Genomic DNA, 27,107 nt, shown 5'->3' with positions numbered 1-27,107 from the left:
CAAATCCCTGCTGCCAAGAACTGAACATTTATCTTGGGCCATGTCTGTGTTATCATTTCCTACAAATGGATGCAACTCTTATCTATAGAGTAAAGCATTTGCTGCTGGGAAGTCAATATCTATATTGGATGTTCTTCAGTATGTCTCATTTGAAACAACTTCTAGTATGATTCTATGAACTGTGTGTCTTTTAGCAACTGGAGTGGATTACGTATGCTGCTGAAGTTCATTTTCCAAATCAGTTTAATCTGAAAGGATTCCAGTTCATATATTTAAAGTCTACTTTGTGATGTGAACCAAAGTCTGGGAAGCAGGCAGCTGTCAAAAGTATACAGCTGTTTTGAACTAGCAGGCTGTAGTAGATATGTCCTCAGCCTCCAGGACATACATTCTCATGTTATTACACTATAATACATTGAAGTTACAGATAATTAGAGTTTTGTAATATAGTGCCATCATTACCAGTGCACTGCTATTGCCTAAGCTACCTACTTAAGAGTGCCCAGCCATGCTGGCAGACTGTCTCAAACAAAATGATAGTCTAGACCAGTGATCTCCAAACATATTGGATGTGCACCCCTAGCAGTAAAACATTTGTGAACATGCACCTCCAGTATGTGTATATTTATTTATCTATAAATTATACACATCTGCTTCTAAAGTTCTAATATTTTCTTCCTATGTGCCAGTGGATTGTCTTGCATACCTCCCAGACTGCATGCAACCCAGTTTGGATACCACTAGCCTCAGCTGTTGAAATAATTTACTGGTTCGGGGAGCATCACAACAGTAAGCAATGAAAATAGCCATGATTCTTTTTTAGCTGGTTTTAGATTGCTCAGTTCTAATTGCTCCACAGATGGTAGGATTCTTAAGAGACTTCTTGGATTCTCCCTCACTTTTGTTTTACATAAGTCTGGTGTTTCAAGTCAAGTTAGTTATTATACTGCTATTCTGGCCATAAGTTTCTGAAAATCACACAGCATTCAATATTTCATGTGAGGTGTTTACAAAATTACAGAAAAACAAAACAGAACACAGAGGCGTTACTTGGACACATTAGTACCTATTTTACTGAAAATTGTCTTGACAATAAGGGGTTGAAAGGAGCCAGATAAAATTTGCGGGCTGAAAGGAAAATCAGCTCCTAACAAAAGCACACAGGAGGAAAAAAAAAAAAAAACAACTTTCTCAAGAACATCCCACATTTCTTTTGTGAGATAAAAAGCCTTGTTGTGTTAATAAACGTTGATAACCACTGTATTTTATCTGATTGTCCAGTTTGTTAGTTTGTGGCATGGTTTCTCTTCATTGCTTTTACTTATGGGAGCTGAGAAGTGGTGCCACAGGGTGAGAAGCCCAACGGGAGTACAGGGAGCAGGTGTTGCTTGAATTGAATGGGTCCATCTTGAGTGCAGGTGTCAGGTGCGTTAGGAAGTGACATCTGACTGGTCAATTATATTAGAGAAATATGGTTGTAACAAAAGCCAGTTATTTTTGCCATCACTTGTGGAGACACCACTCATTATGTATTTGATTAGATGACAGTAACATCATATATTTTGCAACAAGATTAAGTAGTTCACTAACAGAATGTTCTGATATTAGAATGCATTTGATGTAGCTTGCTGTGGCTAAAGTCTGAATATTTGCTTTTCTGGAATATCTTTGATCTCCATGTGGAAATGTTTCCTAGCATGTGTCTATCTAGGCAAGAAACATATGTTTCAGGTTAAACACTCATAGAAGGTTAAAACCGAGTGTTTCTCTTTTTCAGTATTTTTGTCCTTGGGCTTTTCATACATGCTTTTTCTGGATACCCCTGTGATAAAATAGCTAGCATTCTGATTTTATTTCCTGTGACAGTGTTTCTGTACCTCTGAATTATCAGTAGGATTTTCAGAAATGATGTGACTCCCCTGTCCTTAGAGTGATGTATAAAGAAGAGAATGCCACTGAGTCATCAGAGTTCAGTAAAGGTGCAGCGGTTGCAGAGTTTTACTTTTAAAAATATTTTCACATAAATATGCAAGGATTTCTAGGATTGTTCTGTCAGAAATGTTTGCATTCAGTTTCAGATGCCTCATCATTGTGACAAACTTAGGTGGGGTGTTAAGATTGCAAAGGTAACATATATTTGCTTGTGACATTTCTGCATAGACTGCCATTTCTGTTTTCTCTTGTTATTTATCATCTCCTTTGTTACTCTTGTTATGTTCTGTCAAAATAGCCTTGTATTTAAAGATTACAAATATTGTAACAGTTTCAATGTCTTGCTTCGTTAGTAAGATGATATAAACCACTCTACTAAATGCAAATGGCCTGCTCCCCTGTGGAAATTTGTACTCCTCAGTACTGTCATTTGAAAAGGTTCTTCTGCATTCTTACCAGTAAAGTGGTCACGATAATTGAATCTTATTTGAAAAAGGTGAGGATTACCTAACATTTATCTGTCTTGAAAATGAAGCTATTTGTCTTAGGATATCTTAAAAGATAACAGCTTAACATCAAGGTGTTTTAAAATTCTTGTCCTTTTTTGACAAAAATAGAAAACAATTCTTTATGTATTTGGGGCAAGGAATGTCCTTTGTACTGTAATAAAAATTTATAGGGAATAATGTTATATAGAAAAAGGCAATGTGTAAAAATAAAGCTGAGTGTCATTTGGGACACTGAAGCTAATGCTTTAGTTTTACTGAGTACCTTCAGGCTGTAAAAGACAGCAGACATTTGTCCTCAGGCTGTTTTGAGGAAAAGATGCTTAAGTTTAAAATGAGAACCGAAGAGAACTGCTTTACGTACAAAAGCTCAGTATGTCTCTAAATATTGTGCAGAACTGTAAATGCTTCTGTAGGTGACAAAACCAAAGGGACGATGGTGTTTCAAAAATGAAAAAAAATTTACTGCATGTGTAGTTAAAGTTTTTGTGTTCACGATGTCCTCACTGTGTTGGTTTCTGAGAAATCTAGAAAAAGAAACGAGCAAAGGTAATGGGATGTGATGAAGCCTTCTTTGCAAACGTAACTGGAACGTACTCAGGGCAAGCACAAATTCTGAATGTGCAGCCAATAATTGATGTACAGGCATGAAGCGTTAATCATAATGGCACACTTCCCTACTTTTTCCATTTTACCTTAAATAAAACTTCAGAGATATACCTCATATTTTTAGGTACCCAAGTAATTTTATGAGATATTCTCATATTTAACATTTTTTAAAAAATAACCTGTATTTTAGCATGCTGTCTGTGTGTTTATGTGTTCAGAATATTTTGTATCTTAATATTTTTTGAACAATGTTAGTACCATAAACTCTTTTACATACATTCCTCCATCTGGAGAAGTAGTATTTTAGCAAAGGCCTAGTCTGGACAAGACCAAAAATTGACCTAATTATGCTGCAGTTCTTCTGAAAGAATGGCAATCTCGTATACAAACTGAAAAATAAAGGGGAAAAACAAGGCTTTTCCTCTTTGGTAGAATAAACAGTTAACATTGGAGTAGTGTTTGTTGAAAAGATTTTTAAAGTCACTCTGTTTGCTAGATGAACAGTACCAATGAAAACAAAGCTGGACACATCAGACCATGCATACTGCCTTCTGACGATGGCTAAAAAGGAAAACAAAGCTGAAGGAAATACTTTTAACTGTCCTTATAACTGTGTATTTTGAGTATGTTTGAAACGTGGAATAAATGCATGATCAACTATCTTCAACTTTTATCCCTTTTTATGATCTTAATATACTAAGAATATGTTCTGTCATCAACAGATACAACCTAATTCATCAAAGTTAACAAACTGGATTCTTGTTCCTCTCGGATTGCATGCATAATATATTTCACTTAAGTCACTTCATTCTAGGTTTCAAAATCAGGAATAAGATGCAGTTTCTCAAACATTATTTGCCAGGGAGTTTCACAGAATCAAGGATCCTATGATTCAATGATTCTATGAAATTCCCTGGCAAATAGTGTCTGGGTAGCAAGTTCATTTTATAGACAGGGTGGATAATTGCTTACCAAAGCAAATAGAAAGTAAAACCAGCAAAATTAGTTTAAAATTGAAACTGCAGTATAAGCAATCTTTCTACTGTCCCTTCTAGGAAAGGTTAACCTAAAATGGTTCCCCAGATTGTTGCCGATTCTCTTTAGGAAAAGTCTCCATGAGAATCTGATTTACTTCTCTCCTTTGTCTTTGATAATCGACAGGGAACTGAAAGTAACATCCACAGTCTGCAAAAGAATTAAGCATTTTATTATCAAAGCTAAGACAGACATTGAAATCTATCCAAAGAACAGAGATTACTGATGGAAAATTTTCCAGAAGTAGATCAGTGAGAAATTCAATATTTCCCCACAAAAGCATTAGTTTAATAAAGGATCGTAAAGGGCAGAAGTCTGCTTAATGCTAGCCTACAATTGTTTTATGAGCAAAATAGTATCACTTTGCCAGTACTGTAAATAGGATGGCCAGATGGTAACTTGCTAGTTACAACCTTCAATCCAGTATATTTAAAAGAAAATGCAATCTGCTTTTCAGTGCATCACTTATATCGTGATTATTATAATTTTTTTCTATAGATGTTCAAAGCTACAATGTATCAAACTCAAACTTCCCAATATCCATATCCAAAGAATGGGATAGAGAAGCAGGTGTTTTTATTGGTAAAGTTGTTATTTGCATAGAGAGTAATACACTGCTAATTCCAATGAAATATATTTGGTGTAGCCAATGCTCTTATAATAACATAGAGGTATTTTGAAATGGGAGTGACAGACCAAAAATGTATCGAATGTTTTTGGAGCTAGAAGTGAAAGTTGTAACAGCACCTAGAGAATTAATGGACTACTAAATGATCCCTGATATTTATGAGATAATAGCTACAGTGGCTTGGAAATTGGCTCCATATTTTAGATTTGATCAGTACTGGTGATTACAGCTGTGAACTAAGAGTCCTAAATGGACAAAGTATCAAATCCTGTGCCTCGATTCACAGGAGCAAGTGTAAACCTCTTGAAATAACATTCCTTTGGAATTCTGATTTTTCTGATAGACTTGGTCCTAGGTCACACATTTGTAACTCTTAAGAATAGAACCTCAATCTTTTTTAATGTGTTCTAATACAAGAGATATTACTAGGCCTGTAGAGAGAACTCTTACAGGACAGAAATGACTTAATAATTGCAGGAAAGAAGCAAAGAGTTCTCCTGCTATAGAATCAGAAGTGGCTAGCATTGAAATAACAAGGGGATTCAAGGTATCTCGTTTTTGTTCTGCACTGTGTGAGGGAAGAGAGAGAGAGAAATGATACAGGCTTCTTTCTGGATCTCACTAAAAAGGCCCAGCAACAAATGGCTAATAAAATATTAGCTTTCACAAGTCAGAATAGATAGCAAATAAATTTTGCATCCCTTCAGATGCTGGGAACTTTGTGTTTGTGCAGCACTGGATGAATCCCCAGATGGATTTCTCTGTGGAAAAGTGCTCTCATCCTGTCTGTGGGTAGAGGTTCCTCCTTTTAGGTCCTTTGAGCTACTGTATTTTTTTCTTACAGGCAGTTAACTATGCATAAAGGATGTCCTCTTGAGAAACTCTTTCCACATTAGTAGCAAGGCCAGGGTGATGGTGTGACCTTCTGCTCCCAGTGAGAGGTGCCTGCAGGCTCCTCTGGTACCGTGAGCTGTTGAGCTTCCCTTCAGACAGAGGATCTGTGTAGTGTGATTCAGGCCTAAAGACGGTGCTGGACACACAGCACAGCTCTCTGTCCACCTGCGCAGATAACACTTAGGTGAATTACTAACTCCTTGATCTATAGTGGCCTCTGGGTCAGGATCACTGCAATATTAGAAAGATTATAAGTAGAAGACTGTTTCGTCCTAAATTTCCAGAGGGCATTGCCCAGTTCTTGCTCACAGATACAATTTCTGGTATGCTTTCCTTCATACACTAATTCCACCTACTCACTGTTACTGAAAATACAATCTTGGATGACTCTTCTGACTGTGTAGGCTCTTCCTCAGTCTTAGCAGTAAAGTGGCAGTTGTCTCTGCAAGGGAAAGTAGTAGTCCAGAGATAGCATGGACCACATGCATCATAATCCTCAAAGTAGAATGTGTGGGAGATGATACAACTCTTTCAAAGGGGCAGTGTGATATTTTTACTTACTACCGAGATGATGCCTTTATTCTAAACTGCACTGAACAGATAACTACAACGTGACTGTAACGTGTCCAGAAAGGGAAATTGTGCAATTAAAAAAAAAAAAAAAATCACAGAAATTGCTTACATAAACATTTTCATGCTAGGGACCATATGTTAAAATAGGATATGTATAGTGCAGGTGGTTCACAGTGGAAACAACTCAAGTTTCTTTTGCCACTTTTTTTTGAAATATATAAATAACTCAGTATTTTAAAGGTTACTGTTTGTGTCTTCTTGCATCTTTAAAATAATGAACAAGCACTTCCTAGTCCAGAGGGCTTTCCATGGTTTCACAGCTCTATAAATGACTCATGCTTTAGCAGGGAGGGCTCTGTTCCTGTGAAGCAGCAGACATTTCATATGCATAAGCTCCACTTGCTGTCTGATTCAAGTGCAGAGGTAACAATGGGAATGCACTTTTTCAGCTAGAACCTGCTGTACCTACAACTGCACTCCCTAAACATTTCTGTAATTACTGAGTCTCCCTGCTTATCCATTTGGAAAGCTACTGAAAAAAAAAAGAAGAGCATTAATATATTCTCTCTCCATTCTTTTCTGAGGGAAACAGGAGGAGGGAGGCATGACATACCATTTATGAAAGTATAATGAGTAATTGCAGCATCTGTATGTTAATTGTCTTGCTTAAAAGAATGACATCATCTAGATAGTTATGAAGATTTAATAGAAACGTCAGATAAAATAAGTGAAAGAAATTTAAAATAACTTTGTAAAATATTTTCTTAAATACTTTTCTCAAAACCACTGCTTACAGTGGGAAATGTCTGCTAAGATTAGCATGGTAGAAGTCATTTGAGGTTTAGAACTTAAATGTAAGAAAAACATTTCATAAAAAGGATACTTCAGGGTTTAGTTTTTCATGTGCTAAGGAGTTAGACTTCATAAATCATTAATTCCTCTTGAAGCAGACCCTGCAAGGGCTTCACTTGTCTTTTACTATTCCCTCAGTGCCGCAGCTTATTATTCTGGCACAGTTCTTGCTTTTGCAACTGGAGCATATGGTACAAATATATTCAGTGCCAGACCATTTAATTAATTAAGCAGTAATTCATTCAAGATTAATTGTTAAGGGTACCTGTAAATATGAAATTCTTAGCGCAGGTGTTTCTTATTCTGAAATTAGTAGTGTTTGTTTCAAAACTCAATCATGGAACCAGTTTTTTTTGTTAGAACTGGCATGTTTGAATTTTGGGACTGTAAAGCATTTCTGAATATAATAAGCCTTTCTCTGCAGCAGTCAAAAGACTCACTATGATCACTGCAAGTATTTGTGAAGATTGTTTTTTCTGTAACAGAAAGTATTCTATTTTTGCCTCATTCTGATCGTACTGATTAGTATTTCTTTTATGATTCTTAAATTTCAGCAAGCGAAGTTTGGCATCTGTCTACTAAAATGAGAAATAGTATGTGATTCAGCTTAGAACTGTCCTTTCCAGTTCTTTACGTGTGTTGATTTGAATTGTGTTCATGTCCTACTTAACTTCTATGGTCTTGCTAAATTTTTGAGACTAGATTTAGCTTGATTGCTTTCTTGAAGCAATTGCTCTATGATGTTTCTGTTTACTACATTTGCAGCAACCCTCCCAGGTTAGACAGACTTCTTACAGAGTTCTCTCTATCTTGGCGAAGTCACAAAGATATATTTTTTTTATATATTTCGTATTTTAATATATTCTATGTATTGATGTATGTATAATCCTTGTCATTTAACAAAGTGTTGGCATATCTTTCTGTATAACACTAAATTATTTCCAATAAGTTAGGATGTTAGAAACAATGGAAATTACAGTACAAATAATTGTACAGAGAGACTGTAGGTTTCTTGACATTCTGCATATTATTTTGCCTGAGAGATTTCCCATACCCATAAAGACATGTTTGAACAACCTTAGTATCCTGGCAGATTTTAGCTTCATTTATACCAGCTGCAGAAACAGTTGGAAGATGATTTTGAAATCTCTGTAGGATTTTGAATGCTTTTATTACCACCTGACTCCAAGTAATTTTGTTGTTAGTATGTATCAAGAAGAAATGAGCATCTTTTAAAAACGTTCCAAAAGAGAAATGACCAGAAACTTTCAGCTCTTTGGGGAAAAAAATATATATAATTCTAATGTGAATTTTTCTGCATCAATTTTCTCCTGAGTGCAATAATCAACTGAAATCTTTGATTGCAGTGGGATCAGCTAATGCTGAAACACTTTTGTTAGCTGCAATGGAAGTAGAAGACATCTCATCACATTCCATAGTAATAGTCTTCATCTAGTATCATGTGTCATAGCTATAATCCTTTGAGTTTAAAAGAGAGTTTTTGCATAACCTAAATCCTGAGAAGGTCTTCCCTTTGAGAGAATGGCCTTTTTTGTTCAGAAATAAATGCCAAAAGGTTGGCTTACGACGTTGTAGAATTTGGATGCTAATACTCTGGAGTTCAGGAATAAACAATATCCTAATCAGCAAGGTAGCCTATTATTAGTTCATTCTATTAATCTTCTATTATTCACTTTAAGTAAAAGGCATAGGCTCACAGAAAATTTTTCTGTAATGATCACAGTTATTTTTCATTGCCTTCAGCAGCAGTCAGCAAGTTGTTTGCATTAAGAGCCGCTGATGAATCTCATCTGATTTTTATCCTTTCCCTGTTTCTTTTAAGAATCATTTTCATGATATCCAAGATTATTCCTAATCAACAGATAATGGAGAAATGCAGACAGTCTGATAAGTTCTGTAATACTTTAGTCTTCTTTCCTCTTACATACTCCTTTCTCTTCCTTGTTGACATTTCCCTACTGCAGTTATTTATCAGAGTGAAGCGTTCTTATCTTCCGTATATCTGGAGAAACAAAGCGCACTGCTAAGTTTGGAAAGAATGGGCTTTCTTCTAGATATTTTGATGTTCTCTGGAAGCTACATCTGGTATTGATCTTTAGACCTGGAAAATAATTTGCTATCTAAAAATGATTCTCTGTAACTTCTTCCTTATTTGTCTGTCACAGTAATTACTCTCGGGAAAATTATATACTCACGTGTAGCGATCCGATCTATACAAGGATCCTTTCTCAATCAAACTGCACACAACAGTCAGGTTTCTATACAAATGCTTTTTTATTTTACGTTACTCTAGAAAGATGAACACAGATAATTCCCATTCAATTTAAATTGAGGAAATAGATTTTATTGTTTCTCTAATAAGCTTCATCATGGCAAAATAACACTTCTCTGAAATAATCTGATCAGTTTCAGGATGATGATAAATTGTAGTAAGATCATATCTCAACTAAATTTCTTGGTCTGTTTGAAGCAGTAAAAATTTCATGAAAGTGATTTAGTTTAAACTTTGTCAACATATCTGGTACAGCTAATGATGGCACCCCGGCAATGGTTGATTAAAAAAAAAAAGGGGGACTAATTTAAGTGCAAAAGCTTTAAAAATGGATAAGGTCATGAAAATTGTCATCAAAGCTATGAATTTCATAAAGTCCAAGGGATGGATTGGATCATTGTAAATTCTAGAATTTCCTTAAAAGTATGGATGTTGATTATGGGGGCATCATTTACTTTTCTGGGGTAAAGTGGCTAAGTTAAGGTAAAATGCTAGAAATTTGTGCCAGAAAATGAAGATTAAAAATGGCTCACATGCTTAGCAGTTTTGGTGGATTTGACAGCTCATTTTAATGAGCTAAATGTGCATCTTCAAAGTGAAAATGAACTAACCTATGCTGTGTTTCAAACCATAACGACATTTGAAATGAAACTCAAATTATGGCATGCTCAAGTTAGGACAAATAATTTTATATATTTTTATACATTGGCTAAACACAGTCCTGTGAACAGCAAAAAAATATGCAGCCTTGCTTTCCACTTTGATAAAGGAATTTGAGAAGAGGTTTCAAGATTGCAAAAAAAAAATCATCAATTTTTTTTGTATAATTGCAATTCATTTTTAAGTCAACATAAATACATTACCTGCAAATTTTCAAATGTAATGTATAGATTTGTAATCAGATCTTAAACTCAAAAATTTGATAATGTCTCTTTACCAGGCTTTTATAAGCCTGATCGTACTGGAGAAAAATATCCCTCACTTCACAATCACACCTATTCATATAATCACTTTTGGGCAGTACATATATTTGTGAACAACTCAAGGATGAAGTACAGGAAAAGTGAAATTTCAAGAAAAATCTCTGACAAACACCTTGAGAACTCACTAAGAATTGCAACCACTTCCATCAAACCAGACTGATGCATTTGTTTCACAAAAACAAGGTCAAATATTCCACTAGTTGTATGTTTTTGTTGCTCTCTTTTTTAACATTTTAATAAAAAATATATTTTAAAAAAGTTTTTTTACTTATATACATTAACTGTATTATGTTTTTTATATGCAACCCAAGACGATTCCTCTTTACTCAGTGTGGCCCAGACAAGCCAGAAGGTTAGACACACCTGGTCTAGACATACATACTCTATAGGAAAACTGTATTGTCTGTGTGATATGTCTCTTGCTGCTTTGATCTCAGATCTTTTGGATTATTTATTTTATGTAGTTCCTTTGACTTCTTTTTTAATTTGTTGAGGCTACATGGTTGCTTTTAGTGGTTGAATGCATTCACATTCTCACACTTCACAACCTTGAGTTTCCTAAAAGAGCTGATCAGGACATACTGGACTATTTATGATAGCGTAGTCTTGGAAAACCACTGCATTATGTGGTTCCTTCTCCCCTTAAATTCTTACTCCTTCTGCTTCTGTCTATGAAAGTGGTGCATCCTGTGACCCAGCCATCTGCTGGAGAAGACAGATCCTTGTGGCTGCCATTTTACCAACTCCCTACTTATGTAAGGATAGAATATTTTCTTCAGTCATCCAAAATTCCTTCTTGAAGTGGTAGCAAAGTTCCAGAGCAGCCAGGTTATGAGTACTCCAGTACTCGTTCCCAGGTCTTATGCTTCTTGAAATTTACATTTCACATTCTTGATTTCATTAGGACCCAATTGTTTCTCTTGACACGGGTCTACTTTGTTTCTTTGCTTGTTGTGCTGTGGGAATGTCCAAAAGTTCAACTTGCTTCACACAACGGTTGTTCAGATGGTTATCTGCTGTGTGTGGACTTGTGACTTGGACTTCCCTCTGCGGACAAAGCAAATTCCTATAGAACCCTGGGAAAACTCAGTATCTGTGTTGCGTTGTATCAGTACATTTGCCATGAGGCCATCTGGAGTTCCATCTTTGCTTCCCGCTAGCAGTGTGTTAGTACAATAGAATCCAGGGCTGTCTCAGCATTCAGTGATATGATGCTGCAGTTGTTTGTGGGGGGCCTCAGGACTTCTCCTGAGCAGTAAAAGACAAAGAAAACTGCTGAGAGTGCGTCATTGCTGAAATGTACATGCAGACTCAAAGAAGAAAGGTTACTAGTCAGTAACTGATGTTCTTTGAGAGGTATGGTCTGCATGTACATTAGTCTCCTACCTGCCTTTCCCCTCTTTCTGGATCTCTTTCAGGTTTGATTGTGCATTTAAGAGGAACTGAAGTGGTGGCGGATGCACTCTGCCCTATATTTCATGCACCAAGCAGGACGAGGGGAGGCGCTAGAACGCACCTCCCAGGACACTTCAAGGCAGGCCACAAGCTCGCCCACTCTTAGAATATTTGTATGGACTAAATATCTCAAAGTACAGCAGCCATTGGTAGGTAAATTTTCTTTACTGTATTTTCACAGGTGAACTGGTAGATTTTTTTAAAAAAACAATTTCATTTGTTGACTCTGTGGATTATATGAGTGAATAACAGACACATGCGAGTATTTATGCCAGAAACTGCATTAGATACACTGAGGTAGTTTCCTGTCTCTACAGTGTTTTCATCTCTTGTCTTTGTCCTAAAATCCAAATTTTTTAAAAGAACTTAAATATTGATTTGCCGTTTACATTGAGAGCTGCAGCAAAAAAAAAAAAAAAGAAAAAAAAAAGCAAAGTTTGGAATTTTATTTAAAAAGCATAAGGAAACAATATCTTGAATAATTGTGGCTAGATGTATAAAGTAAAATGGAAGGTTGTACTTACTATTAGAAAATGGAGATAGGAACTGAACTGGGTTCCATAAGAATCAATTATGTTTTTACAATTGTATAGTAGCTAAAACTTCATAATTACGAAAGAAATGTTCCCCTTTAAACATTTCTTCTGCAATGGGGTCCCACATTTTATTCATAGAAGCCTTCTAGACTTTTTTCAATCAAATGCACTTACTGCCCATTAAACAGAACAAGTAGGTGCAGGGAATATCTTGGCTTAAACTCTGGATGCAAATTGTCTTTGCTTACAAATATGCACATGCAATATCTGTGAGTGCTTTTTTCAAGTACAATTGTCTGTGAAGTGCAGTTATCTGTGTGGAGGGCTGCTGGAGAATATGGCTCTTACATGTTTGTACTTGGAGTTCTCTGAGACATGTTGCCAATGACCCACATGCTTTACTGATTCCTTAGATTTGAAGCATTTAGTATTGTTTTGGCAGCTCAAAGACATTTTCAGTTGTCCTTCTGTAGCTTTGCCGTTTTCATGTTTTTAGTAAGATTAAGATATAGGTTACCAGGTCTTGGTTACAACCAGCAAAGATTGGTGAGTCTTCTAGTTTGTGGTGCATTAAACCACCATGTACTTGTACTTGTGCTCTAGACATGGGTGCATGTAGGGAAAATATTGTAAAGAACTCTAGTTATAGAACGTTATTTACTGGTCTTTTACATCAACTTGCCTTTTCACATTCTAGGAAGAAAATCGGAAGTAAACAGTTTTAAACAATCTTAAATAAATATTAATGTATGAAAAGGGAAAGAAAGTATGGAAAAAAGCCATCTTGTTCTGCACAATCAACCAGAGGTTTATGGCTCCAAAGCCAACCATTTGTATCTTATGATAACAGGTCTTTGAAGTGCTGCATTACTAAAGTAAATCTTGAAGAGAGAGAAAATTTTTGATTTTTTCTCTCTGCTGTTCATGTGAGCAGTTTTGAATTTATTTCATTGTTTTATGCTTTTTCCTTTTTCTTTTTATTCCAACTGCTTTATTAACTTGTATTGTTTTAGGAATAATCAGGGAGGGCAGAGTAATATTGGCAAGGAGGCGTTTTTCTTTTATTTAGTTTTGAAGTGGTTTCAAATAAAGTCTTAACAAAGATACTTGAGTGTTTATAACTTCAGTAATTTTTATTTTAGTTAATAAACATTTTAGAGATCTTTACAACTGAGAAAAATGAAGCGCATTTAATTTTGTTGCTTTTGCTAGTATATTTTTATTATATAAAGATGAGCACGTGTGCATATATGCCCACATAAATGTATACATCTGCCAAATTCAGAGTGGACATGAAAGTTGCTTCAAAAACTCTTAATGCTGGAGTTGTCAGATCCTCTCAAGTGAGCAGTCGTCATTTCAAGAGTTCAGTATCCACTCTTGGAGAATACCAGTGGTACCAACTGTAAATGGAAGCAGATTTTGTTACAGAAGGAAGCCAATAATTCTTGTACCGTACTGCATATGTAGACTGATGTTTTGCATCTTATCTAGACCCTATTCTAGATTTTAATTCAATCTGATAAAGCATACCAACAAATCAGTTTTTCTTCTTTGTAGAATGACTGATATCTCTCTGTAATTAGTCAGAATTAAGAATTTCTCCTTTCTGAGAGCAAATCACAAAATAGAAGTGCAGTTTTTCAATGTCTCATTCTGGAGTCAATCTTGCATGAGACCTATTATGTGTTTACCATTCTCTAGTGAAATAGTTTGAAATTTCTTTTCCTGGTATCAGTCGTCAAAAAGTGTTGTCTATCCTAGTACTGGTGGTTTGATGGGCAAACACTTCAGTGTTTGCACATTTCTTTGGTTTACTTTCACATTTGAATTGATGAACTCTGTTGAACATTGCACTTCAGTCCCTTCTTTTTTTCTCCCTCCTTTTAGGGATAATTATAACAAGTAATAGTTTTTAAAAATGGTTGCATTACAGGCTTCATAGGTGTGTTGAGCCTTGAATTTTTTGATAGCTGCAATTTATTTCATAATGAAAAATGTCTATAACTAAATTTCCATTAAAAAAAAAAGTAAACCTTTTATGGAGTACATTTTTATGACATTTTTTCCTTCAGCTTTTCATTTCAGTAGAATAGTTGTGCTTTTACTACTTTCTGTCTAATGTTAGCTTACTATTTAGAAAGTAATATTTAAAAAAAAATAAAAAAATCGACTGTGATGCTGAAAACTGCAAATATATTTTCAGAAGACTACAATGGTCAGCAAAATAACAAAAGATGAAAAGCTCTGTTTACAGACATTGAAATATTTACTTGGGTGTTATCCAAGTCTTTTGACTGCAGTAATTATGCTCTGAAAACAGTTCTACTATTTATGTTACTTTATGCCTTTTTTGATGGGGAAAGAAAAGAAGGGGTGGAGGTACCAGAAAATGCGTAGTGTGTTTTCATGGTATTTTAGTATTTCATTTTCTGACATTCGTAAATCATTTTAAGCTTGATTATTTGCAGAGTTGTTGCTCCACACATAGGAGTATCTTCATACATGCACATTTCAGTAAAACTTTCAAGTAATAAGTTAAAAGTCATGAGCATAAGAAATAGAATCTTCACAAGAAAAAGGGTAAAAAATACGAAATTAATTCAAAGAGTAACTTAACATTTCTAAGGCTCTTTCAATCTTTTATTTATTCATCTGCTTTGAGTTTGTGTGTTTTGTTGTGAGTTTCTGATTCATGAAGAATTGCATATGTTCTCTTTTGATATGATATCAGTGTTGAGTTGGAGCCTGGAGTAGTTCAAGCCACAGGACCAAGAAAAAGTTCTTATAAGATCCTAGTCTGCCAATTTCTGAGTTCCTGAAACTCAGCGGTCAAAATTGCATCCAGTTTTCTTACCAAATTTGCCACTGTGCAGAGTTTCTCTTCATTGATATATTTTTTCCATGTTCTTACTCATTATAATTTTTCCATTAGGGTTATGTCATATCATCATAAAAGAAAACTAAATTAATATTCATTATGATGTTTAGTACAACTCTTATTTTTTCACCTGGATTGCTAAGGAAAGTAATCACAGCTTTAAGGACATACTGTAAATAACTTATGTGACTAAGAACATTTATTTAAAAGTTATATATTTTTTGCTTGTATTTTGAAACACACTGTCGTAGAGTAAACAAGATTTATGTGTGAAGAAAGAAGTTACATAATTTTACAAAGCAAGTGAATTTCATAACGTCTATGTTGGAGAAATACAGAATTTTCATGTAGGGCCCCTGTAATCCCTAGTTGTTTATTCTGTTCATTTATATGTAGATATTAGAGAGTGGTACATTAATGGATTTTGAAAAAGAAAACAAAACACTTTCTAACCATTCTGTTTAGAATTCTATAAGCTGGGTTCTTGGGTATCATGGAGAGGTCCAACAGAAATAATGAAACAGTTACAGCAAATACTTAATGAAAAACGTGAATAACTGTTGAAACACCATACCAAATGTGATGTATTTTCAATCTCTTGTCTAATTCTGGTCAAGGCTGGTTGGTTTTGTGAAAGATATGCTTGAGTCCTAGAATATTTTAAAATGTTTTAAATATAGAAGGCACTGGCCAAGATTCTGTGACTCACCCATTGTACAGCCACTCAGTTTAATGACAGTTTTGCATCTTGGACATTGAGATGCTGAAGTTACATTCACTGAGGGATGTATGTCTGAAAGTCATGTAGCTATTACTTGACTGAAAGTCCGTAACATTAGCTTACATGTGGTACAATAGAAATGTATCCTGTGGCCTTGGATTTTGGATCTAGAGTATCTTAATGCACAAATTGCTATATAATCATTTTATTTGTATAGCATCAGTCAAGCCAAGTATCAGATCAGTGATCTGGAGGAATTCTAATTTGAGGACACAGTGAATTGGTGTCTGTGAAAAGCGAACGGCATATACAGCCAGAATGCTTGAAGCAGTGAAGTGAACAGAAGTAGCCTTTCTTCCTCGACTGATCAGAGTAGTGCTTTCTTTTTTTAGATATTTAAAATGTAAAGGAGAATATTTTGTGGGGTAGAGAGAAATAAACAAACTGAATATCAGTCTCAGGTATTTTTCTGTGTTTTTAAAAGATCTAAGAGGTACGTATTCTAAAATACAGTGAAACACTAGCTTATCGCTTCATAGCCAAAAGTCTTACTGAAAGCTTATGCTTTTTTTTTACTCTAAGTAGAACTTGAGAAATAATTATATGTAAGATAATGAAACAAATTATATGCTCAGTTTATGTGAAAAGTTGAGGTATATAATGATTTCTTTAGCTTTCTATATGCTATTCACAACAGTGTTTTTTTTTTCCCTGTTAACTGGAGTATTGTTGAGCTGTATGAGAACAAATGAAAGAATTATTTTCACTTCAAAATTTGTTGGATTTTGTCAGGTTTTATTTTATATAAAAATGAATGATTCATAAAACCCTCACTATACCTCTCCTTGTTTTATGCTGACAATTTATTCTTGATTATGTTAATTTAAATATATATATATACACACATATATATACATATATATACATTTACATATATATTTATGTAAAGTCAAGCTCTCACTTTGCCAAACAGCATTTCTATGCTGACATTCTCTCAAGTGTTCCCTGATATTTGCTGGTGTTGATAGTCAAGATAAATATGTCTTTAGATGATAAAATAGCTCAGAGAAGATATCATCTGTTTTAAAAAAAAAACTTTTCTGATACATGTCTGTGTTATTGAAATTAACAATTTCAATTGCTGCAGTTGCCTTTGTTTGATTTTAAGAGAGTAAGGATAGCTGTGTAAGTAATCAGTCTGATTTCTGCCAGTGGTTACTCTGCTGTGTAATGCGTAGGTACACATCAGTTAATTTGGAGCTCCAAGCAGATGCTCAGCTGCTTTGCTTGCCCATGATAGCATATGAAGGATAAGTGATATAATCACATTGAGACTAAATACATTTTCTGCTTATGTCACAGTTTTTTTGGTCACAGTTAGAAAAGTAGTTTAAAATATCATTTAAAAAATGAATGCAAATCAAACTTAACATTTCTCTAGTATCATGAGTTCTATGGTACTCTAAGATATTAAGTGTACATGACAGATCTCTTAAGCTTTCTTATTCCAGCTTTGGAATCAGCATGTGCAGTCCTATTGAGATGTTATAAGAAGTAAAGAAAACATAGTTATAAGGAATAGCGTATGGATTGCTGCATCAGGTGTCTTACTGCATCTTTTAATAGTCAAATGTACAGATAAGTAGTTCTTGCTTTGTTCAGGCTGTTAAAAAGTAGAGCAAAGACAGAAACTAAAGTTATTGTTATAAGGATCGAGCATATTACCCAAATTAAATGCGTGTACTCTATTTATGTGTGTTGAAGAATTGTGATTATATCTCAGAATGAAAATAAAAACTGATAAAAATGAACAACCATGAGTTCTTGTTTTCCATTTTAGGACAAGAGATGGAGAACAGAATTCCAGTTTTGATTTCCAAAAATATTATGACTGATTGTATTATTCTGCCATATGTTGGTTATAAATAGTGGTTGAGTATTTGTTGAAAATGTCATGAGTGCTTTTACTATTGCTTTGATTTATTTCATGTGTCTCTGTTTATTTTTCAAGACAATTCTTCAGATGTTTTCTGAGATAAATGTATCCCAGGTATTACTTGCTAAATCTGACAGCTTTCATCTTTTCTTTCAGGAGACGCTGATAGATTGGTGTGATGAAAAGGAACTTAATTTGATTTTAACAACTGGAGGAACAGGGTTTGCACCACGAGATGTCACCCCAGAGGTGAGTTACTCCTGGAATAAGAAAAATGTGCCCTTTGATGTAGAAATGTATAAATTGTTGGGTGGGAATATTAATTATTTCTGAAGTTTCCTCAGTAACTTAACTTTGCAGTATCTCTAGACAGGTCAAGTGATACACAATTTGGAAGTAGAATATGCTATAGGGAATACAACATGAGAATTAATATGACCTTGGTTTCTAACCCAAAACAATTTTCAGACTAAGATGTGACATAGTAAAAGGGATTTCCAGTTCCAGTAGAATCAAAGTAGAATTCTAACAGCTGTGGTGTAATTTTCTTTAGCACTGCAGCACAACACTGCTAAATAAAAAACATACATGTTACATTTCTTGTGTCTTACGCAAGAAAAGTGAGATGAAAGAGTTCCTTTAATTCTCCCTTAAAGTCTTCTACATTGACAACTTCATAGGTTAGAAAATGGGAAATAGATTGTAGGGGGAAAAATTCTGTGTAAAGCTGCTATTGCTTCACTTGAAACCACATTGTCAAAAACCTAAACAGGCGGAAATGGAGGTAACCTGCATCAGTAAATATTACACAGGAAATTCAGTTACTTTTCACTTCTGTGGAGCTAAGGTAAGGAAAAAAGACCTACATCTACACAGATGAAACTTAACCAAATAACCTCTTGGCCATGAAATGATAACTGTTATTGAATTAATTGGTATTTATGGTTCTAAATAGGTTAATTTGAACTTATAAAATCACATACCTTCTTTGATATGCTTACATTCACTAAAGGGCAGAAATACAACTCAATGCCTGAAGTGTTTATAATTTAGCATATTTAGTTTTCACTTAAGTGCTCATGTGAGTTTACGATTGCATATGCTTTTAAGAGTAGTTTTTAGTCCATTATAACCTACAATCCTCTTTATCTACGAAAGCGTTCTGTTAAACCTGACTGCAGTTTAACTTGCTTTCATTAGGAATATTTAGATGCTTTTAATTTGCTGTATAGTATTTGTGTAACTAAAAGAAAAATGTTAAGTAAATGCTTATATATTTCTGATGATTTTAGATTGCATACTAGAAGCCTTAGCTAAAACGTAAGGATCTCTGTAAAAGAGAATGGAGACAGTATGAGATAACATAGCGTACTAGCTAGTGAAACTCAATTTACAGGTGATTCACATTGGTAAAGCAACATAAAAGTGAAAAGTGCATTGATTTCATTGGTCTCTTACTTGCAAAGTAGCATAATAGTTTACGAGGCTGTATACCAGCACTGTGTAAAAGGAAGGTGAAATTCCTGCTCCAATTTTTCTGATTTATTAACTTTATGCAGAGTTGAGTAGTAGTGCCAGAGGAAGCATTTCAAACTGCTTAAAATGAGTTACAGATTCTTAAGCAGTGTTTGGGCCAAGGAATTAACAAATGAGAACTTGACATTAAAATATCTGGTGTTCTCCTTACATTGATTCATTGCTGTTACTCAAACTAATTATTTAATACAGGTGGTGATTGTTTGTTTGACTAGGTTAGATGTTACAGTGACCCATTTAAAAAAAATTATCTTTGTTGTTTGTATCTATTTAATAGTAGCACATTGATGTAAGTGTTTAAAGGGAAGAAAATCAGTTTTCCAATTTGTGTCATAAGTAAAATATTACATTTGTTTTGGGTCAAGGAGATAGATATCTCAGAATGGAAAAATTCAATATGTCAACATCAAGTGTGCAATAACAAACTTCCAGAAAAAGTTATTGTAGGAATGTATTGTGTAATGAGTGCCTTTTATTATCTTATGTGGATGGTGTTCGTACAGCATGCTTACCTGTCATTACTAAACTGATAATTAAATGATGTGATCATGACATTGTGCTAGTGAGATGTCATCTTTAAGACATGGTTTTAAACCTACTAATAATTGAATCTGATTGTGGAAGACATGTGAACATTTTTTCCTGAGGTTAGGGATAGCAGTCCATCAGGTCCTATTTCAACTGGAATGATTAAATCCTGCTTCTCCTTAACCTTTCTACAGTTTCAATTAGAAAGCACAGCTTTCTGCTTTCTTTTCTAATCATTGATAGATAATTGCTATTGTACTGTACAAGATAAAGTTGATTTCTGAGAGTATTTGCAGCCCAAATAATTACTTAAATTTTTTTACTGATTAAATTTAAATTAAGTGCCCAGCATAATGTATCTATTAAAATTGGTTTGAAACTTCATAAGTTTGTGATCAAGTTCAAAAAACCAAAATTACTGTTTCCTCACTCACTTTGAATTTTGAACACTATATCTGAACACTACAAGATTATTGCATTGTTTCAATGATTTATTATGACTTTTTTTCTTGCAACAAAATAGATGACTTGAAGGGTAGTCAGGCTATCTGATTTTGATTATCTATCTCTGGTTCCTTAATTTATTGCAAAGGTCTAGTGAGTAGATGAGGAGAAGCTTTTAATTTAGATGTTAGGATCTGTGTTTTCAGTAGTAGATGTTGAACTAGGCAGATGGAATATCCTTTGCCTCCTTGCCTATACGACTATAAGCAATGAAATGAATGTGGATAGATTAAAATCAAAACAGTCAGTGGATGCCTGAATTTGAAGGAAACTCTTGTAGATGTTAGTAATGAATGCTGTAGTCCCTCAACTACTGTGACAGTTCATGGTCAAGAGTAGAGGCTTAATTTTGTAGATGTTTGAACATTTTTTTTACCATCTTCATGTTGCATATCATTTGTGGGGACACTATTTCAGTCCATACTGGAAATGCTCATACGGTCTGTTTGATATATGAATGTTGCTGGACAGTGATCAAGGTATTACAGATTGTCCAGGTTATTTGGGAAACTTTTGTATTTCCAGATGCAGACATTTTCTACTTGAAACTACAATACTTAACAAAGTTTTTACAGGATATTAATGATAGTATACAGTATTTTTTTTTTAAATATTAATGTGGTAAATTTTTCGATCACTAAGTTTCCTTCTGATACATAAACGTATTTTCTCTATTGCTGTCAGTCAGCATGAGGGAAAAATGCATTCAGGCACTCTGTGTTGTCTTCTGTCTTCCATCTTCTCTATTTTTATATTTATTCTTTTGCAAAATTAATTTGCCTATGTCTTAACAGTCTTCTGGCTGTTTTCTTATCCTACGTCTCTCCTGTAGCTCACAAGTCTTGTTAGCCTCCATATAAAACTAGTTTTATTTACTTAGATAACAGCAGTAGGGGGTCAGCCTAGGCTAGACTGATGCTAGAAATCTTTGAGCTCTTGCTGTGTATTTTCACAAACAGTTCAAATACACTGCAGATAATTGTGAGCTCTGAAATTTTAAGACAATACTTTCAGAGAAGAAGCATGGAAGAGGTCTTTCCTATCATGAAAAACCTTGCAGATGATTTCTCATAGTTTTATTTATTTTCCTCTGCTCTGGAAAAATGATGAATATGCCTTTTAGTTCTTGCTGGTTATATTCCACAATATTTATAGACTTTTAAAAAATATATTTGGAGGCATACCTGTCTTCATTTAATCTGAAAATATATGCATACCTATTTATTCTTTCATCAAAGAAGTCAATGAAAAAAATAAAACAACGGTATTCTCTGGAACTCCTGTTTGTCAGCATTTTTTTTGAAAAAAAGACTGCTCAGAATGAACAAAATATTCCAAACCTAGCCACACAAACACCACCTCTGGAGAGGAATCTCTATTCTGCAGTTCCCTCAGGTGTCTTTCACTAATACTGTTTCCTGAGTTTCTCCTTTGAATTTAGTGTGAATTTTTCTTCAAATATTTTGCTTTCCAAATTCCAAAATTCCAAATTCCATTTTATTTCTACAGACTATTTTAATTTCTCTGTAATTCCATTTCTCTGTTCTGAGCAGCGTTTACAGTCTTCCTACTCTGTACTGTTTGTAATTTTCATATGCTTTCTTTCTGTTGGTTTGTTTTCTCTTCAACTTTGTTAATGAAGCAAGGTACTTGTTATGCAGTGAGATTTGTGGTGTTATAGATGTATTCTCACAGTAACTCATGTGTTACCCTCAGATTAACTCTAATCCATTGAGATATTTCACATAACAATTTCCGCTTAATACATGATTACTTCAACTATGAAGAATTGTTATGTAGTCATTTACATCCTCCCTGGCTTAAATAGTGCCTTTCCAGACCAGCAAGATTTCTAGTAGTGTTCCTTATGAGTAAGGGAGCACTTCTGTGCTTTTTTTAACAGTATTCAACTCTTCTTCGTGTGGCTACTGAGCCACAAGAAACTCTTTTTACAATGTCTTGTCACCTCATGCTGGCTCCATAGTGAGGAGAAATGAAGTCTTCACCTTGTATGGGACGTCAGTCATTTGATGGTAGGAATACAATCAAATATACAACCTCTAATTACCCAGGCTGTTGTTTCAGTTTTTCACTATCAATATTCAATCTACCCATCAGTTTTTTTTTTTTTAACATGTATTTTTGTGGTCTGTCTTAAGACTGCAGTTTTCCATTTCTCTTCATGGAGATTTTACTCCCTGTTAAGTGTAATTTCTTTGTGGAGATATTATATGATGAAGTATGCTGTGCTTGTATGCTTACTGCTCCTGTAACTTGCAGTCAGACCTTCCGAGAACTATTGTACTCCGTATTTCTTGCTCTTTAAGGGTCTGAATTATGAGAGCTTGCCAGGTGTATCTAGGCAACAGAGACACTTCAGTGGAGTAGACTCCTCTGTGATAAACTCTTGAGTTCTGTTACATTAGAATTGTATCAGCATCATTCTTTTTTTTTTTTTTTTTTTTTTTTTTTAAGATTTCCAGGCAGTTCCTAGCTTAGATGATTAAGTCTTTTTATCCACTCTAATTTAGTTTTTTAATAAAATTAAGATTTTGAAACACTGTATTGGAAGTTACAGAAATCCAAATATGTTTCTGTGCTCTATTGATTTAACCAGTAATTCTATAGCTAGGTTTTACATCTCAGGTTTGGAACGCAGTATTACAGTAGAGCAATTGCAGAACAGCTTTCACCAAGTAACTGTTACCAATGTCACTGAGAAACAGCAGTACTCTGTGAGCTTGCAGAAACACCTGGGTCTTAGGAAACTCCAAGTTGATTTAGCTGACTTGAGAAGTCCTGAAAAGCAGTTTTTCTTCTCTTGTTGAAGTTTCTTAGGAAATCTTAGGTACCAAAGGCTCTGGTAGTCTGCTGAAGTGGTGTAACAACAGCTGCTAATATGAAGCCTAAGCCAGAAAAGTTCAGTAAGGAAACAATCATAATGGAATTTTTCCTGCGTTTGGATTGGTTTTGTGTGTAACTTTGTTGGTGTTTTTTAACAATGAGAGATTAATCATACAATCAAGCTGCATCCCCCCCCATCCCCCACCCACCCCCCCCCCAAAAAAAAAGAAAGCTATATTCTCTGCTTCAACCCTGTCAAATGGATGAGAATTAATGAGTTATCATGTATAGAAAAGCCATACTAGGTTCTAATGTTCTGTATGTGTTAAATGAAGAGATAATTTGAATCAAATGGATCCTGAAATTAATGCATAAGCAATTGTCTTTCCTGACTCCAAAAGATTATGTAAATTACTTCTCTCTCTTTTTTTGAAAATGCAAAACATTGATAATATTGGCTGAGGATGTTGGGATATTTCAAAACCTTTAATTGATTTTTTTAACCTACTTTTTAAAGCAATCTGACTATCATGTCCTAGAGATAATAAGAATAGAATTCCTGTCAAATACTTCAGGATATTTGTGACCATTTGAAGATCAAATTTCATTTGTTTTATTTTATCTTTCCTTCTGTCTTTTGGGTAATTATAGGATATTTGCAAGCAAGCATTGTCAACAGAAAAAAAAAAGGAAAGTAATAAAACAACAGTAGGAAATTCAAATGTTTCGTACAGCGAGAAGCAAAGCCACAGTAACAAGCCAGGAAATCTCACTTCTGTATCATAAATTTTCCAATTACATTTTTGTTCCAAGGTAATTTAAAAATGAAAGTGGGTGGACAAATTGTTCATACCCTGGTGATCTCAAATACTTTTAAAAATACACCCAAAAGAACAATATGGTCATAGTTTACTGCTTATCAAAGGAACGGGTTCTCCTCCGATTGGCATTGCTGATACATTGTGTGTGCTTTCAATGTAGTGACCAGAGCTCATATTGATGTGTCTTCATTAATTTAAATTAGCTGGCTTGGCTCTGTTAGCAGTGTAACTGCCTCAGGGAATAGATCTTGCAGTCTTTTTTTTTCTTTAACTGGAGGAGAAGTCTTTGTTTGCCATAGTTCCTCTGCATAATGAAATTTCCAACTTGGGACTTTGGGGATTTCTGCCTTTTAGGCATTTCCTTTGGAAGATCTCTTCGCAACAGGTAATAGGGAACTAAACAAAATTAAACATCAGGTTAAGGTAAAATAATATTGAAAACATTGTTAGGCTTGTGATTATGCAATTCCCACCCTTAATTTATCATTTTTTTCCAATCCTGGATTATTTCAAATAGTTTAATAGAAGCTTAATAAGGAGAAAATTAACAGAAAATCTTTCTGAAGGCAGCTTAAAGAAATGATAACTAGAAGACAACTGCTAATTTGAATTTAAGATGTATTAAAAATCGAGTTAGTCCTTTTGGCCTAAGTTCACCAGAATACAAAAGTAACTCTGTTAGAATAGTTTATCATTTGAACTAATGCTTATTGAACAGTAGAAAATTTCTCATTTGCTCCTTGCCTGTTGTGCAGGAGCACTTTCAGCCACTAATCAAAAAGAAACTGGATCATAACTGTGCCTGTACCTGCTTCTGCAAACTCCTACCACATGGAACAATGCAGCTTCTTTAGCAAAGTGTTAATTAAAAGTATTTGGAGAGAAAAACATGGCTATGTAGTCATTCAAACACAGAAGTCTTATCAAATATCAATTAGAAAATAGTACATTTTTAATGTTAGTTCAGACCAGTCACAGTTGTTTCAGCTTCTTCTCACTTCATGCATATGCATATATTCTTTTTCCCAACTGTTTTGTAGGGTGAATACCAAAATTGGTAGTGAGGAGCGTGATCTGCTGTATTCTACTTATTATTGATGTTTAAACGTCTACTGAATGTAGAAAGTACATTTTTTCTTCCACAGTGGTTCTCTAAGATCAGTTTGTGATAGTTCATTTTCATTGAGCCTTGAAAGATCTCCCTTTGGAGAGAAGGTGCTAGCAATTTTACTCTTAATGCGATTCAGCTAGCTCTAGCTGCTGCTAGCCACAAAGTCAGGATTTGATAAAACTGCCTGTTGTGTGCTTTTGTGCTCTAAATACCTTCTGCTTTGTAGTATCACTGCCTGCTCTTGCTCAGTCATTTATACTATGTTGCTCCTCGCTAGTTTATGCCTTCACTACTCAGATAATGTAGATCTCTTAGCCTCCTCTGCTTCAGTTTTCTACCACTCCATTCCAAGCCCAGCAGTGTGTGATACAGGGAAGTTTGGATATGGAAGAAGTTTCTATTCTACGATTTCTGCATCTAAGGTTATATTAATGTCTGCTATTCCTGTGCCTTACTTGGCTGGAAGGCAAATGAATGGCTGATACCCAGAGCGTTAGTATGAATAATGTTTCATCAGCTTAGTCTGTTACTACTGTAATGTATTCCTTAAAAGCTTTGTTGCTTATGAATACGTAGCAATACTGTTTCTGTGACCTTTCCAATTCATAATTCAGCAGTGCACATTAGTACTATTGATTCCTTTATTGTGTCTGAGGTTCTTCACGGTTTGCATGAGAGGGAGGAGTTTGCTTCTTGTTGTGTATTCCTGCCTGATCAAAATGAGTGTAGGTTTTCAATATTAGTATTAGAAGTTAATATATAAGCAGTTAAGTGCACACATAACATAGGCTTAAAAGAGAACAGTAATAGCAAAGTTTGATTTCTGTTCGCTTTCCTTTTGGTGACTAGGGAGACGACCCATGACTGAAATGACAGATGAGTTAAATTACTGAATTTCTTTACTGCTTTTTTCTCAGTTCTTACATTCCAGAGTTGATTATGTGTTTCTGAAAAAGAATTTGTTTACAAAAAACAGCCATGTTTAATAACAGAGTGCTCTGTGCATCATGTGCTGGATTTTTGCAACTCTTGCCATAGATTATCCCACAAGACTTAGAAGACTAAAGCTATTCTTTAGCGTGTGGATTTATCTAGGCCAAATTCAAACACCAGCCTACACTAGTGATGAGTAACAGTTAATAACTTGTTCAGTTTATCTCATGAATGGCCAACTCTGGCCAGTGGGTACTCCTCGTCATCTTCACAAGCTATTTTGCAGTGGATATGGGAATGAGCTCACAAGACCATTCCCTTTCCCCTCTTACACACCTTGTGCTAGAGGTAAGTGTGGTTTGGGGAAATAAGGGTGGGAGTTCATAAGATGAAAGTGAATGTGGGCTTCTTAAATTTTTCACAAACCTCAGTAAAGGCATGTATCTGGGGATGGACAAAGATTCAGCTGAATTTTTATTTTTTGCCCTAAGAGGTTACCCAGTCCTAAATTTACATGCTTTCCTTGAACTGGGAGTTAGAAATCCCTTTTCTCTTCTGTTTTTCTGCTGCAGAAATTCCCAACATTCCCATTATGTGGGCTCCAGAGAGGGGTAAGCAACATCTTCAATCCCACTCAATCATTTCCAAACTAATTCTTTGCTAGTATTTTTTTGCTTTTTAAATCATCATCAGAAATAGCACTTAGACGCATTTTTCCCATTTGTTTGATTTTCTTGTGGATTCTCATATTTTTGTTTTATAGGAAGGTCCCACGGCCTCCCCAAGTGCTAGGGTCAGACTCATCTGCTGTTTCCATTTGTGTGCTATTCTCCCGTGGATTTTCATGGTTCACTCTGTTGATCTAATCACGTTATCAGAGGGTGAGCATCTAGATTCTTGGGACTTTTTCACTCATGGTACCTTAAGTTATTGAAAAAGCACTGTCACCCTGCTGCCTTGTCAGTTGGTTAACAGGCTTACGTTTTATCCTTGCTG

The 27,107-nt window shown here is 34.8% G+C and overlaps 1 protein-coding gene across 15 annotated transcripts in view; it reads left to right on the top strand.

Moving 5' to 3' along the window:
• The window catches only part of GPHN (gephyrin), a 270,607-nt gene that overhangs the window by 117,946 nt on the left and 125,554 nt on the right, over positions 1-27,107 (top strand). For 8 of the 15 annotated variants that reach the window (XM_021401703.1, XM_021401702.1, XM_021401700.1 and 5 more), the window contains exon 4: positions 17,991-18,083. In XM_021401703.1, the coding sequence (XP_021257378.1) occupies positions 17,991-18,083 (93 nt within the window). Of the gene's footprint in view, positions 1-11,723; positions 11,910-17,990; positions 18,084-26,683; positions 26,723-27,107 lie in introns of all 15 variants that reach the window. The other 7 variants (XM_021401692.1, XM_021401695.1, XM_021401691.1 and 4 more) reach the window with 3 other exon arrangements.

Source organism: Numida meleagris, chromosome 6 (assembly GCF_002078875.1).
Source record: "Numida meleagris isolate 19003 breed g44 Domestic line chromosome 6, NumMel1.0, whole genome shotgun sequence".
Taxonomy (NCBI): Eukaryota; Metazoa; Chordata; class Aves; order Galliformes; family Numididae; genus Numida; species Numida meleagris.
This window is presented reverse-complemented; position numbering and strand designations above follow the sequence as displayed.